This window comes from Cebidichthys violaceus, unplaced genomic scaffold (genome assembly GCF_023349555.1).
Source record: "Cebidichthys violaceus isolate CVI_PGR_0920_01 unplaced genomic scaffold, fCebVio1.0.p SCAF_16, whole genome shotgun sequence".
NCBI classification, from domain to species: Eukaryota; Metazoa; Chordata; class Actinopteri; order Perciformes; family Stichaeidae; genus Cebidichthys; species Cebidichthys violaceus.
The window spans coordinates 853,474-868,958 of NW_027176329.1; the positions used below are offsets into that span (position 1 = coordinate 853,474).

At 43.6% G+C, this 15,485-nt stretch overlaps 1 protein-coding gene across 1 annotated transcript; it reads left to right on the forward strand.

Moving 5' to 3' along the window:
- Nucleotides 1-11,351: 11,351 nt before the first annotated feature.
- Nucleotides 11,352-14,482, forward strand: tssk6 (testis-specific serine kinase 6). The gene is made up of 2 exons (XM_068710535.1): nt 11,352-11,603; nt 13,763-14,482. Exons 1-2 carry the CDS (start codon nt 11,352-11,354, stop codon nt 14,480-14,482), a joined length of 972 nt encoding a protein of 323 aa, XP_068566636.1.
- The last annotated feature ends 1,003 nt before the right edge of the window (nt 14,483-15,485 follow it).

The following is a 15,485-nucleotide window of genomic DNA, read 5'->3' on the forward strand; positions in this document are numbered from 1 at the left end:
GGGGCAGACAATCACAGTGGCGGGAAAACACACAAAGACAGGAAGTGACCTGAAATGAGAGGAGAGGTATGTAACACAAAATAAAACAGGAAACACAGACAAATGATGAAATAATAAAACTTAAGAGACAGCACAAGATATGACAGTGTTAACCACAGACCTTGTTTCAGGCATCCAACCTAACACCCATTTAAAAAACCCATTGACTCATTCCTGCAGCACTCTATCAGTATAGACTATACACTGTCTTTATAGTATAAGAAATAACAATACATCAACACATTTTACTGTTTAACTGACAGGAATTACATAGTATTTGTGCCATCGGACATCAAATCAAACTGCAACTTTAGAAAATGCTACCGCCAATGAAACTTAGATACGACTGTATCTGCAATCGTTTCTTATCCCCGTTTCATTTTTCCAGCACATATGTTGTCACATTTCTGAAGGTGTTCTTTTTTTACAATTTAATTTCTATACTTTTTCCTTTTTTCACTGGGGAGGCTGTGGCTCAGTGGTAGAGCAGGGTCGTCCTTCAATCAGAGGATCGGCGGTTTGATCCCCGCCGACGTGTCCTTGGGCAAGACACCTACCGGCGCGTTGCTCCCGTAGCTGTGCCTGCGGTGTGTGAATGTGTTGTGAATGTCAGTCAGAGTCCTGGTAGCACCTGTCATCGGTGAGTGAACGGGTGTGAATGGATGAACGATGACATGGAGTGTTAAAGCGCTTTGAGTGGTAGGTCATGCATACGGTCCATTTACCATTGAAATGCAACATATGTCTGGTCAGAATGGTTGAAATGTTTTCTACACATGCTTGCTGTTTTGTCCATTTGCATGCACTTTGTCTAATTGCAGTCCATTAATACCTGTGGAACACTGTTCACTGGTGGGTATGTGTGGCAGCAGGAGGCTGATGGAGGTACATGTCACCTGTGTTTAACTGTAAGTTTAATGGAGCTCAATGGCTCAGAAGCAATACTTGTTTGCAGGATCAGTTTATTGTTGGTTTAATTAAACAGAATGAAAGTCTTGTCTTTCATGTCCGGTATGTTACCTTCACTCTGTAAAATGTATTGCTGTATGTTCAGTACAATAACTTTGACGAGTAGAAAAGATAACATTTTGATTCCCTGGTTTTCAGTTTGTGGTTTTCGACACTTTGCTTCAAGCCATCTTTCATTTGAACTTGTCCATTGATAGACCTTTCAGAGTAAAACCTAAGAAAAAGAAATGGCAGTAATTGAATTCTTTGAGCTGTGGCTGTATGAAATTATAAATAAAAGTTTGAGAAGTTTCAAAGAGTTCACTGTCGAAAGCCAATTTACTGTATGTCACAGTTCTTTCATGCAGACCAACGGAGGCTCTTTGTGTGTCCAACGTTTTAAAAAGTGTCATGTCTTACACAGTTTCTATGAAGCAGTGTCTCTCATTGGATATGCTATCGTCTCTGGTGTGCACGATGGTTTTTCTCTTTTGTTGGCTGCTGTATAGAGACAGGTTTAAGTGCCTTGGTGGAACTCCTATTCACCCCCATGTTCAGCACTCTCCCATGGCCTCTTCTCCATTTCCAGTGCCCAGAAAAAAAGATGTCATTGTGAACCCTGACCCCACATCCACTCTCCACCAGGAAGCCAAACACATGCCTGAACAATTAACTCCTGCACTGCCATCAATTTAGCACAGAGGGAAGAAAAGATGAGTCACCCAGGTTCAGGCAAAAAAGAGATGGGTAAAAACACGAGGATAAAAGGGTTTTCTTGAGAAAGGGAGAGAAAAAAACATGTTTTTAGTCCCTGAAAAGTAACTGTCACAGGAGTGACAAGGAGAGACTATTAAGAGCCTCCGTTCATTCAGCGGTTTGTCTGAACTGTTCAACAAACAATTACAGGGAGTCATGGGGGTTATGTTTATCTTGAGACCAGGCCTGTGAGGAGCTGCCTTAAAAGCCATGTTGAATTTAAGAGGCAAGTACATCTGCTTCATAAACTTGTGATTTCGTGTCTCACTATTGATTTCTGTTCAACGCAGCAGTTTACAGTCAGCGGGAGGCTGATGGCAGCGTGACCCGCTGTCGGTGCGGGTCACGCTGAAGCAGCTCCTGCTCTTTGGGATTAGACCTATGTTTTCAGCTCACATTGGTCCGTGTTAGACACAAGATATGAGTTAGAGCCATCCATCTGGTGCAAAAGATGTATAGGATGCAAATAAAGAAGCTCATTTCTATTGTGGGACCGATGCATTGGAAACTCTGCCTTTATCACGGCGCCCACACCAATCATCAAATTCCTATTTACATTCAGTTCATCCTTTTGAAACACTGTCTACCACAAATGTACGTATGTCTTGATTTTGATGTTTGATTTTTCTGTACTATAAATATTGGCTAAATACCGGTACCGGGAGCCTGACGGACCCGGTACCGGGTCAACACCTGTGGCGTGGTTACAAAAGGTTGTGATGGAAGACGGTCTGTTCATAGAAGATATGCATGTTGTTCTGTTATGGAAACATTGGGTCTTCAGCTTTAAGAACCTTTGAAACACTCAGCGTCTGCTGTTAAGGTCATGGACTGTGGTTATGATGACGATCTTGCCTTTGAACTTTTGATTACTATTTAGTAGTATTATTTATACTAGGCCAGGACACTAATATGTTCCACTATTGCATCTGCATTCATCCTGGAATGGTTCTAGAAACAGGTTTACATTCACTGAATTATTATTTCTTAGCTTCCCCCTTTACAGGACACCAGCCTCATGGTTATGGAACCATTTCTTATTCTTTTGAGTATGTTATTTTAGGCATTTTCTCCAAAGGGTATGGCTAGGGCTTAACTGTGTACTCAACATTATAAGAGGTACTTATACTTGTTATCGTGTACTTCTAAAGCTGGTGAACACAGGCACAACAAAGCCAAGTCCTTGTTGATATGAATCCAGATATTAAAAACAGTCAAAAGAACAAACAGATGGTTTTACTGTTAGTAACTTGGAATGTTCTAAATGTTTGCTTTGAATCTATCTATCTAGACTTTTGATTGTGTCTCATTGGTCTCTGACTGTATATGTATGGTGCAGTATGAACAACAACTTGCAGATGATTTATATACGATTTAGATTACAGGGAAAACAATTTCCAGTTCAGGGAAAAAAAATGTTCCAGTGTACACACAAATCAAATATTATCTCTTCAGAAACAACATGTTTAACCTGACACGGAGCTCTTTAGCTTTTCAACTGAGCAACGATGTAAATATGGCTAATGATACTAGCCCCATTAGTACTTCTATATATATATATATATATATATATTATACCCACAGCCCACAGCTTTTTCCAGCTGTCTGTCTCTCTTGCATTTGCTTTTTCAGTTTCTTCTCATACCCTCACATCCTAAGCCCTTCCTCCACCCGCCCCACCCTCTGTTCCCCCTTGACCCCCCCACCCCACCCCCCACCTGCCAATTAATGCCAATCAGGCCAGCGGTGGGCTGATGTGGTTGGAGGGTTTGGGACTGGGACCACCTGGCTATCGCTCACAGCTGGCCTTGCCTTCCTACCTGTCAGGACCAGGCCTCTCACAAACACCTTGTGTTGATCACCACAGAGGAGCCCGAAGACCGGTCCTCCAAGCCTGCATTCGCTTTGGTTTATTAATGCTGGAACACGCAATGCGTGTGTGTGTGTGTGTGTGTGTGTGTGTGTCTTTTTATGTGTTAGACCTTTATCGTGAAGACATCTTTGAGAGGTGTGAGATCATCTGGGCCAGTCGTCTTTTCACAGGTGGTTCGTTTAGGTTAGTGAAGGTTGGTGTGAGGTTACTGCAGCTACCTTACAGTTGTAGGTTAAGCTGAGTTAGATTTAGAAACGGTTGTGTAAAATGATGTGGTAAAGAGTTGAGGACGAAGGCGGAGGTGGAGGACCTGGGCGGGGCGAATGCAACACTTAATTAACTACAAGGCAATTTTGCTTCAAACCTTTTCATACCAGCTCCAATGTGAATTTGCAACAGTTGTAGGCTCTTTTCAATAAAAACGTTTGAATACATTTGTGCAGACAAGTGAAGGATCCTGGATACCAGGATCCTATTGAGCGCTGCCTTGTTATATGACCTAAGCGACTCTAACATATTTCATTGAGTTTCCTTTTAGCGCAATGCCCTCAGTGAATTTGAGTTCCCTCTTCCGTAGTACGCTGTACATGTCTAGTGCTTTAATTGTGAAAGGTAAGAATGGAAGGACCTGGCATGCGCTGCGTTTCTCAATGTCAAACGATAAATAATGACCGTATCCTTGATTATTTGAATTCTTGAGTCCTTACAGGGAGTCATAAAGTCTGCCGCCTCGGTTCGAACCATGGAGCCTCTACGTTGTTGTGCAATATAGTGTGCAACTTTAGCCCAGCCTTGTGCTCAACTCTGATCAGTTATTTCATTAAGCCAGTAGCTACAGAAGACAATCTGAACAGCTCATTTTAGGCAGTTCTACTCTGAAGCAGTAGACCTATGGGTTATTTGAAGCCACATTGACAATCTGGGATTAAATGGAATGGAATGTGCATCTCCACCGTCTACTACAGCCAACATATGGAGTTGGTTCATTGAGATAATGATGATGGAAACAAAATATATATTTGCAGTCAAACTTTTTAACAATAGAAAACCATGTTGAGGAAATCATGGACATGAGACACGTATGTGTGATTCATGTATTCATTTGAGGAAGGTTACAGTCATTGGTTCACACGGATCTGATATTTCATCAGCTGCTGAATGTAAAAACTGCATTATTTGGTGTTTCTTCTCTTACGGCATCTCCACTCTTTTATGCGGAAATTGAAAAACCTAATTCTGGACTTTCATTGAGGAACATATGAAAAATGGAGGAGTAACGTTTTCCTAAGATATGAACCATTCGATTGCCTTCCAGCGTCTCCGACGTCCACCATCCTGCTCAAGCAACAACTGTGTATTAATCCGTGGTAAAAAATAGTCCCCAACAAATGCGGTGTTTCCTCCTGTTTGAGTAACGTTTGCTAAAAACTACAGCCCACCGGTTATAGAAAATGAATACATTTTTAAAGATTTATGTCTTCAGCAGAACACCACTGGGCTTGAGGCTGAGAGCCACAGAAAGGAAAGGGCAGAGAGAGAGAGACTAATACAATACATGATACATCGTTTGAGGATGAATACAGAATAACTGCAGCGTTATGAGTGATTTCTGTGAAACGCCAGAATGAAGTTATAATATTCCGTATCACCGAGTACCATGTCATATGTGTGTGTGTGTGTGTGTGTGTGTAAGTGAAGCCTGTCACAGTGCCTCACAGCCGCCTCACCATCTCCCAGGAGTCTCTGCTGCGACCGTCCTTCTCCTCAAGATCCTTCTAGAAATTGTGCCTGATCTCGCTGTTCAATAATGCATCAACACTTTTTTTTTTTGTAATGTAAAAAAGCTAGCTTTTAGCAGCGTTAGCGGGACAGTAATGCCACCTGACAATCACTCCCAGAAGTCTTGACTGCGGCCCGCAGGAAAAGAGTCAGGCTCCTCGTGATTGACAAGGACAAAAAGAGTAGTCCCACTTCTGTTTTTGAATTGTCAACCACAGCCATGGGACTTGAGAGCGGAGGATGAAACCGTGACTTTGACTACAAGAAGCAAAGGACTTAAGCATGACAAGTGTGATTACAATATCCGCGGAAAGTCATTTAGGGCGCCAAGGTAAGAGACAGCCTCAACAAGACATTCAATTATTTATAACGCTGGGGAGAGTGGGCACTTTCAAGGCCAAACAGCTTACAAGGTGTATTCTCAGATACTTCAGCAGCACCAGCTCCACTATTTACACGCGCGGTTACAATATAACAATTCTATACGAATAGTTTGCCGCCCAACCTCGCTTTATTGAAACCCCAGCTATCTGTCATGACACTGATGGACGATGTAGCTTCTGTCGCAGAGGAAAGTAATCGATGGAGATGAAGGTGCGATGCGGCCTGATAGGAAACCTGTGAACTCCGATCAATAGCAGGAGGTGCGTTTTAGTTTAACGGTGTATTAGCTTTGAAATCCAGGACCTTTTCAACACGGGGGTTTAATTTGATAGCTGCTGGGGAGATGGATACACACCCTGCTGCTTCCATTCTTCACTCTATGATTAAGTCCCGTGATTATTATGCCTCACTTAACTAGTCAGAAAAAAAACAATCAGCAGCAGCTTGAGTGGAAGGTTCAGTATGACTGGATTCATACACGGCAATACAAAACTTAAATGTACTCCCGCACTAAGTACCATTGTGGAATCATACACTCAGGCATGCATATTTATTTGTTCCAAATAATCTGAAGAAGCGCAAGAACACTTCAGAAGAAACCGGAAGTGTGGGTCCCAATCAAGAGGAAAGTCCTGGAGAAAAACATCGCTGATCCTGTTCAGGCTCTCAGAAGGCGAGGCCAGACTATACAGACAGGAAACCATTCATCCAGGTATGAGCAATCAAGAGTTATCAGTTAACCTCATTAACCGTGTCTGTGGGCTGTGGAGAGAACCCTCGCTGACATAGGGAGAACATGCAAACTCCACACAGAAGGAGCATCTCGCCCAGGACCTCCTGCTGTAAGGAGACGGGGCATACCCCCCTTTTTGATCGTTCAGTAAACCTTTCTGTTCAGGGATCCAACAAATGTACCGCCAGGACTTTGGTGATTCTCATTTTTCATGAGGTCAAATGTTCATTCAGACCAAGTACCTGCAGAATTACTCACCCTGACCTCTGTCCTGTGTGGACTTCCTCTCCCGTCATCACACCTACGGTATTATGACGGGAGAGGACGGGAGAGGACGGGAGAGGACAGGAGAGGACGGGCTCGAGCGCTCGCTGAAACGACTGACGCCGTCGCGTGTCTCTGGAGGACAGGCTCCATTGTGATAGCTTCATTAAGGCCCTGTACACTCACTCAAGTGCTGCCAGTTATTTTGGCTGTTTAGACGAACTCCGGTTGGAGCTGTGCAAAGCCGTGCTGGGAAATGGTTTGTGTCACCAGACTCTATGTGTTGTAGTGTGTTATCCAACAGTACCAGAGAGGCCCCCTGAAGTCCTGCAGAACACGTAGATGATCGGCATAAAGACCAGATATCGGATACAATTAATGTATCCTCTTTAGGACCTGGGAGGCTCCGTTATTAAACACTCTGAAAGAGGCAACTCTGCATAATGAATACTTTTACTGAGGTACAATTGTGAATGCAGGGCTTCAAACATATTATTTTCACATTGCGGTATGAGTACTTTCACTTGAAGGTCCGGCGGGTCGGCTCTTCCAAAGAAAACGGTACATTTGCTCTTTTTGTTTTCTTCTATTTGATCCACTTTAGTTCCTGCGCTGTGAAACCGAACCAGACTAAAATGCAAACGACCCAAAAGTATGAATGAATTACTCTGATTGAGACTAGCCACTATGCTACTAAAGAGATGTTAATGAACAAGTATTTAAACTAAACAGTTAGCGTATAAATGTCCCAGCTTGCATTATTATCCCAGTCCTCTGTCCCTTGCACGCATACACACATCAACACATACACACATCAACACATACACACATCAACACATACACACATCAACACATGCATTCATTCAGGCCCACTGTAGCTCAGTGGGCGGTGGAAGCGGACGTGAAAAGTATCGCTGGTGTAGTCGCACACTCTTTACGGCGAGCGGCATGGTGGACAGACATCCATACCAGATGCCGTGTGTGCCCTGGGCTCAGAGGCATCGCGGCGAGGGGGGAGAAGCCAGTGCGGGGAAATAAGCACCTGTCATGTGCCAACTGAAGTGTTAAGTGCACAAATTGTGGAGGCGAGGGTGATGTTTCCGCAGGGGTGACAGCTCTGGGTCTGGGTGCCATGTCAGGCCCTGGCATATCATGCAGACACCCCCCCCCCCCCCCTCCAGCCCACCCCCGGTCCTGCGCTTGCCGAGGGGCACAATGGCAACTATTATTTACTGGATGTCTGCTTCATTTCCTCATATTCATCCTGGCTGGCCATCGCAGGGCCACAGGGGGCGTGTTGCCCCCCCCGCCCCCCCCCTGTGTCATTGCTGAGGGGCGGCAGTGGCAAAACAATCTCTGGCGAGCATTTAGATCATTTATTCAGAGCGCAGGGTGTCAGCCGCAAACCAAATTGCCTACATTTGTGCGGCGGGATCCTCTCTCCTCGCGCCTCTCCCTTCAGGTCGGACAGGAAGGCGAGCCGCGGAAGGTGCACCGGGCCGGGTGTCAGAGGGCCTCTTCACAAACTAACACTAATGCCACGCGAAGCTCTTTCTGTGAACAGTGTGAAAGTGCGAAATGTATGATAAATTGAGCGTGCCAGGGGGGCTTTATGGCTGTGAAGTGCTGTGGCTGGTCGCAGGCATTGTTATGACTATGGCTATTTAGGATCATGGGAGTTGACAGTGCACTACTGGCAGCCATAGAAAGCCAGATTTATCAGGGTTTTTGTGCACCAATGAACAGCAGTCACAGCGCCAGGGAAGAACACAAAGTTTCAGAACATTTCTGACTGAATTTAACAGAACTTCAAGCACATGATAAACACCAGTGGCCCTGGCTAATGCTATTATCTTAAAAGCCTCATCCAACAAGATGACAGCACCTCAGGAATACCTTTCTTTTCATCTGACCACCTGTTGTCAAGGTGTTAGCAGCTGAGAGGTGAACAAAAGAATAAGTGGATGTATTCAGAGAAGAATCACTGGAGAGACAGATAGAAGGCAGGTAATCGTTTTGGACTAACGGTTTCCTGATGTTGAAATAGCGGAACATGACACTGGCGCAGCAGTCCACTAACATCTGCAGGAGACAGATGAGAACCATGTGAGCTGGTGCAGGACAAGCGGTCTTGGATTTGTCCTTGCCTCTGCTGCCCCCCACAGTACACACTCCACCCGGACCCACAGTGATCAGGCCTCTCTACTACAAAGACTGCTGAGGTGACTTCATCGTCACTGAATCAGTACTAGAACACATGACATAGACGTGGATCAGTATTCAGAGCTTCTTCATACAGATCACTCAAAGAACACGTCGCTAGCATTGATCTTTCCAGTCGTACGTCTTCTGACTTAACATGTGACGCGTGGTTGTTTCCTGCTGCCATCTGCTGGACAATTACATGAAACACAGTCCTCTCCCAAAATACTGCGGTCAAATAAAAACACTGATAAACCAATAAATAGATAAATAACCACACATGATGAATGATGAATACAAGTAAGTAAAACTCTCTAATAAGAAATACAACTAAATATAAACTTAATAGAGTAATCAATACAACCAAATAATACAACTCCCAGAATTACTAAATGATTAGACCAGTTATCTTTGTAAAGACAAAGTTGTCAGATAGTTTAACTAATGATCAATTCATGTTTTCATTTTGCATCCACCTGTCAGGCTGTCACTTCCTGTATGTACAGTATGCTATGGAGCTTTAAGTTTAAACAACAGGTTCACGACAGACTAAATAATGAACATAATTCAGAACTTTGGACACAACATTGGAGATGAAACTACCAGGAGCCCGATTTCAAAGGAAACGCACCTTTGGCTAGCTTGATGGATTGATAGTAAAGTCAAACTTTGATGTGTTTGCAGTCTTGTGTGCATCACTTTGCTGAATTCACCTTTCCAACCAAACACTGCCTGTTTCTTATTCTTATCAGCTGTTTTGGATATTTGCTCATAGTCTTTGTTAGTTGGTTAAATGGACCCGCTTCAGCTGCCAAAACTCAGATCAAAAGCGTGAGTCCAGTTTGCGGTTCAGGTCTGGCATAAAGGTGTCCTCTGGGGTAGGGCTGGGCGGCAAAGATGGGCAAAAATACAATACAAATACAATACAAAATACCCCTCAAATAAATGTATTAAAATAAATACAAAATACTGGTGCCAGAAAATGTAACAAAATACAATACATGTATGGCACAGAATGTCAGTGTAACTAAGCAAAGCTATTAAAAGACAACAACTTGATTGATTATGTATATATATATATATATATATATATATATATATATATATATATATATATTTATTAATGGGACTTAACAGCCCATAAACTTTGGCTTTGTATCAACAAGAAAATATTCATCACATATGAATAGCATCACACATTAGGCCTATGTATACTATAAAAGCAAAATATAGAATTAAAACCAGTTGTACACAAGTAAAGAGCCTAAATAAATGACTGTACTGAGACATGTTGTCCACCTGGACAACTGTAGAATGTATGAAATAATAAAACTAAGAATACTTTCATAATATGCCTTTTAAATAAAATAAATTGGATATTTAATGTTTTTTTGTTTTAACAAATGGACATCCACTGTCATAGCCTGGCTAACTGTGAACTATATGATCTGCCAGTAATTGATATGGCATTATGACATTCACATTGAGAAGATACAGCATCACTTGTAATACAGTGAGGTGAGATGGTCAGACGTCTCTTGATGAGGTTATCATGAACAGATAAGCTCCCAGTCTCCCTCTTCCTACAGCTAGCTGCGCCACTGATAAGCTAACTTGCTAAACACTGGCTATGCACTAGCCTAGACAGCATGCTAGCGTCATTAGCATGTTAGCATCGATCGCTAGCTTGATATACAATCGGCTATGTAGCCAGACCCAGAAGCTAGTTGACATCTGTCACACTCAGATATATATGTACCTTCAGACAATCTGTTAAACTTGAAGATCTGAAGACTGAACTCATGAACTGTTTTATGATTCCTGGAGAAAGTATTTTGAGTATTTTAAATACAAAATTACTCCACTCTAAAGTATTTTGTTACAAATTACGTTAGATTTTTATCGGCCCTATCAAATACAAATGACAAAATACTCAAAAGTAATTGAAATACGTATTTCAAATACAAGTAATAGAAATACTGCCCATCTCTGCTGGGCGGTATGCCCAAAAATGTATATCACGGTACTTTGTAAGATTATACCGGTTTCACGGTATATCACGGTATTTTTTTTCGCTTTAACACATTGACTAATTAAAGCCTCAAATTATTTTATCGAGCGTTTAATGATTAAGCGGACATTTTTAACACAACACTCCTGTGCCCTGGAGTCTGTTACAGTTCAACTTCTGTCCATCGGGCTGCATGTAGTTCTGATGGACAGTTCTCACATTGCTGCTAGAACATGATGTCATGATTCCATGATTCCATGATTCCATGATTCCATGCGCTGTTCCAAACTGACAGTGACAAGTGCAAAACTAGATTAGGTTTCAGTATCTCAACACACGCCGCGGTCATCACGACGTTCACGATGAGCAACAGGTTCATGGAGAGCCGTGGTTACACGTTCAGGAGCAACCTGGGACAAGGCATGTTTGGCACAGTTGTGAGTGCCTACTCAACCCGCCTGAGGAAAAAGGTGGCCATAAAGGTTATAGACAAAAAGAAGTTGCCTACCAGCTACGTGGAAACGTTTCTGTGTCGGGAACTGGAGATCATCGGGACTTTGAACCATCCGAACATCGTCAAGACTCTTGAGATCTTCAAATGGAACACAAGCAAGGTAAAACATATTTCTTTACTTATGATAGTTGTGTGAGAGTAAAATGTTAATAAATTCTAATATAAACAGTAATTGACTTGTTCAGGCTGCTTTTAGTCCGACCCAAAATTGAATGTAGGTACATCTTGAGTTTTGTTTGTATACATCCTAGACGATGTTTGACAGATATGAGATGTCTGAGACTTTACTTAAGTCAGAACATGCTGATCATAAGTGTCTTACAGTAGCATACAACGGCTGAGAACCTCATACAGTCCTGTTGCTCTACCATTTCAGAAACTTTCAGAATGTATAATCTGCTATGCTACTTTAGAGCGAAGGTTATGGCAATTATAATATGCTGTGTAACCCACAACTCTGACACTGTAGTCACTGTGCATGGAGGTATGAAGCATAATGAAACGTATAATACAATATGTCCATATATGATTTTAACATGGATACATATAATCTCTTATGAATATGTTTATAACATATTATAGACATGGTCTTCATATAAAGGGTTACCAAAATATCTTTGAATAATATTAGTTTGAGGGCAAACCAATATTACCAATATTTTTATGTAAAGACTTTGGTTCATTTCAAAACATCAAAATGTGTTTGCAGATTTAAACACATTGCTTTTAGTTGCCTTTAGGTCCAATATAATATAACTGTTAATGTGATATTGGCTGTGTGTGTGTGTGCTTTTTGGAAATTATGCAACGGTGCTAATATAATATAGCAAAATGCACTGCTCCTCTGGAAGGGCTATCATATGTTAAATGACTTATATTGACCCGAATGTTCAAAGCGAAAATGAATCAATCATCAAGTTAATGATCGAGCGGTTATTGGAATTGATTCAGCGGAGCGATTGGTTCATCATCAGCGACTTAAAGGTGCATATGTAGGTCGAGGTTGCTTCCAAACACAGAATGTACTGGCGTTCCACCTTCCCTGGCCCGTGCACCACCAGCTGTGGTGGGGACACGGCGCTTCAGCTGCTGCATGATTGAGCTGCTCCATCACACTCGTCCCGTTAGAGACAGAGAGACAGAGAGAGTTGTCAGACACTGTTGTAGCCTCGGGTCGCTGCTCTTCATAGGAAGAAATGAATGGGATGACCCCAGCCAGACTGCCCAGTGAGGGCCATGCTGTACAGGCTTGGCTTCTCAGAGGGAGGAGCTGTGGGGGGCTGGACTGCTTGCACAGGTGGTGCAGAACATCAAGGTGTTAAGAGTGGGATCCACTATTGCCTGTTATAGGGGAGCAAAGGAGGCTAGCCCCCTCATTTTTGCAGTGTTTGATAGATAGAGGGCCGTCTCATACCCCTGGTGAAGTGGATGCCCTCTCTTGCATGGGGTCGGGACACAGTGACCGGTAATGCCTCCGTCCTGCAGTGACCCTGCAGTGCCATTGGGGCACATATCTTTGGTGTAGAGTTGCTACTTGCACTGACCTCACAACCACACAATTAGGTGGAGATGTCATATTGTTCCTTTGTAAAAAGCTAAGTTGATGTAGTAATTATGATATACAGGTTGTGACAGTGGGCACAGATAAAGATACAGATTTACAGATACAAATCACTGCATCTGCATTTATTTGTGAATTATGTTTTAAGAATAACGTAACTTGACATTTGTTTGTGGATACTTATGAGGCTGTCAACACCATCAGTTTGGAGGATTTGTTGGGTATTTGTGGTAGCAATGGTAGAATAAGAGGAAGTCCAGTAAACAAGACTCTACAGCCATGCTAGCAGCTCTGTGAGGCTGTGCTAACATTAATGTCAACCTGCCAGTGGAGCTAGAGAGGAACATCACCAACATCTGTAGTGTTCATCCTCTGGAAACCATGAATGTCTCTACAAAAAGTCATGGCAATCCAAAAGTTTCAGTCTGAACCAAAGTGGAGGACAAACCAGGAGACGTAGCCATCTCTAGGGCCACACCACAAGGATGGCTAAAAGTGCTACAGTTTGTGTTGATGGGTCCGATTATTATTTTAAATTTTTACATCCATTGCACATTTAAATTTGACCATGCACTGTGGGTCAGAAGTCAAGCTGGTTGTCTTTCATGGACTTAACCCCAAAGGTTAGCAGGTGGCACTAGGTGTGCTGTACGAGTAGGAGTCCACTCACCATTCACCATTTACTTTTGTATCTGCAGGTCTATGTGGTGATGGAGTTCTGTGCGAAAGGAGACCTCCTGAACCATATCAATGTCAAGGGGGCCTTAAGTGAACATTCAGGCTGTAGGCTTTTCACACAGCTGTGCAATGCGATCCAATATCTTCACAACAGTGACGTGGCCCACAGAGACCTCAAATGTGAAAACATGCTGCTGGACACACATTTCAACCTCAAAGTGTGTGACTTCGGGTTCAGCAAGAGGCTCACCTACGCAGACGGGCGGATGATGCTGAGCGAAACCTTCTGCGGCACCTCGTCCTATACGGCGCCTGAGATTATGAGAAGTTTACCGTACAACCCCAAAGTGTCTGATGTGTGGAGCATGGGTGTTGTGCTGTATGTGATGCTCCATGCTTCAAAGCCCTTTGATGACACCAACATAAGGAGGGTGTTGAGAATGCAAATTCAGCGCAATATCAAATTCCCCAACAGTCCTTCTGTCTCGTCTGAGGCAAAGGACCTCATCCAAAGGATTTTGCACCCTGTTGTGGAGCACCGGATTACAATCACCAACATACTACAGAGTTCCTGGATGTTGCGGGAATGGAAAATGGAGGACAGTGAGGAGGCCACCGCATCAAACGCCGGCTCTGGAAAGGAAGGACCCCCAGAGGAAAAGGCCAAAGAGGAAGAGAAACCTCCAAAAGCCAATTCAGAACCAGGGGAGGGACCATCATCTGCTGCCCCAAGACACTGACGTTAGAGGCTAACAAGACTTCAATAAATACATTCATTAACACTGTGTTTGTCTTTTTAAAGCAACCAGTAGCAAAGTGTTTGAGTTTCCTCAATCGCATGTGTGACGACCCTCAGACTTACGGTTTGAATTCATGAAAATGCTCAGTTGTGTGTGTTTATGGACACGGGTATCCCGGGTTATGATCATATTCTGGATTTAATGTTTACATGGAACACAGAGAAATATGGTTATTTATATCACTGTATGCATGATACATACTAGACATCTATAATGTTTACTGTCACGTGACAACATTACTGCCAATTTCTTCTCTGCTTCGATCGACAACATCTGTCAGCTCTGAGTGCATCCACTGCCTCTCTACACCATCCACTGCCTCTCTACACCATCCACTGCCTCTCTACGCCATCCACTGCCTCTCTACGCCATCACATGGTGAGCTACACCATCCACTGCCTCTCTACGCCATCCACTGCCTCTCTACGCCATCCACTGCCTCTCTACGCCATCCACTGCCTCTCTACGCCATCCACTGCCTCTCTACACCATCCACTGCCTCTCTACGCCATCCACTGCCTCTCTACGCCATCCACTGCCTCTCTACGCCATCCACTGCCTCTCTACGCCATCCACTGCCTCTCTACGCCATCCACTGCCTCTCTACACCATCCACTGCCTCTCTACGCCATCCACTGCCTCTCTACGCCATCCACTGCCTCTCTACGCCATCACATGGTGAGCTACACCATCCACTGCCTCTCTACACCATCCACTGCCTCTCTACGCCATCCACTGCCTCTCTACGCCATCCACTGCCTCTCTACGCCATCCACTGCCTCTCTACACCATCCACTGCCTCTCTACGCCATCCACTGCCTCTCTACACCATCCACTGCCTCTCTACACCATCCACTGCCTCTCTACGCCATCCACTGCCTCTCTACGCCATCCACTGCCTCTCTACACCATCCACTGCCTCTCTACGCCATCCACTGCCTCT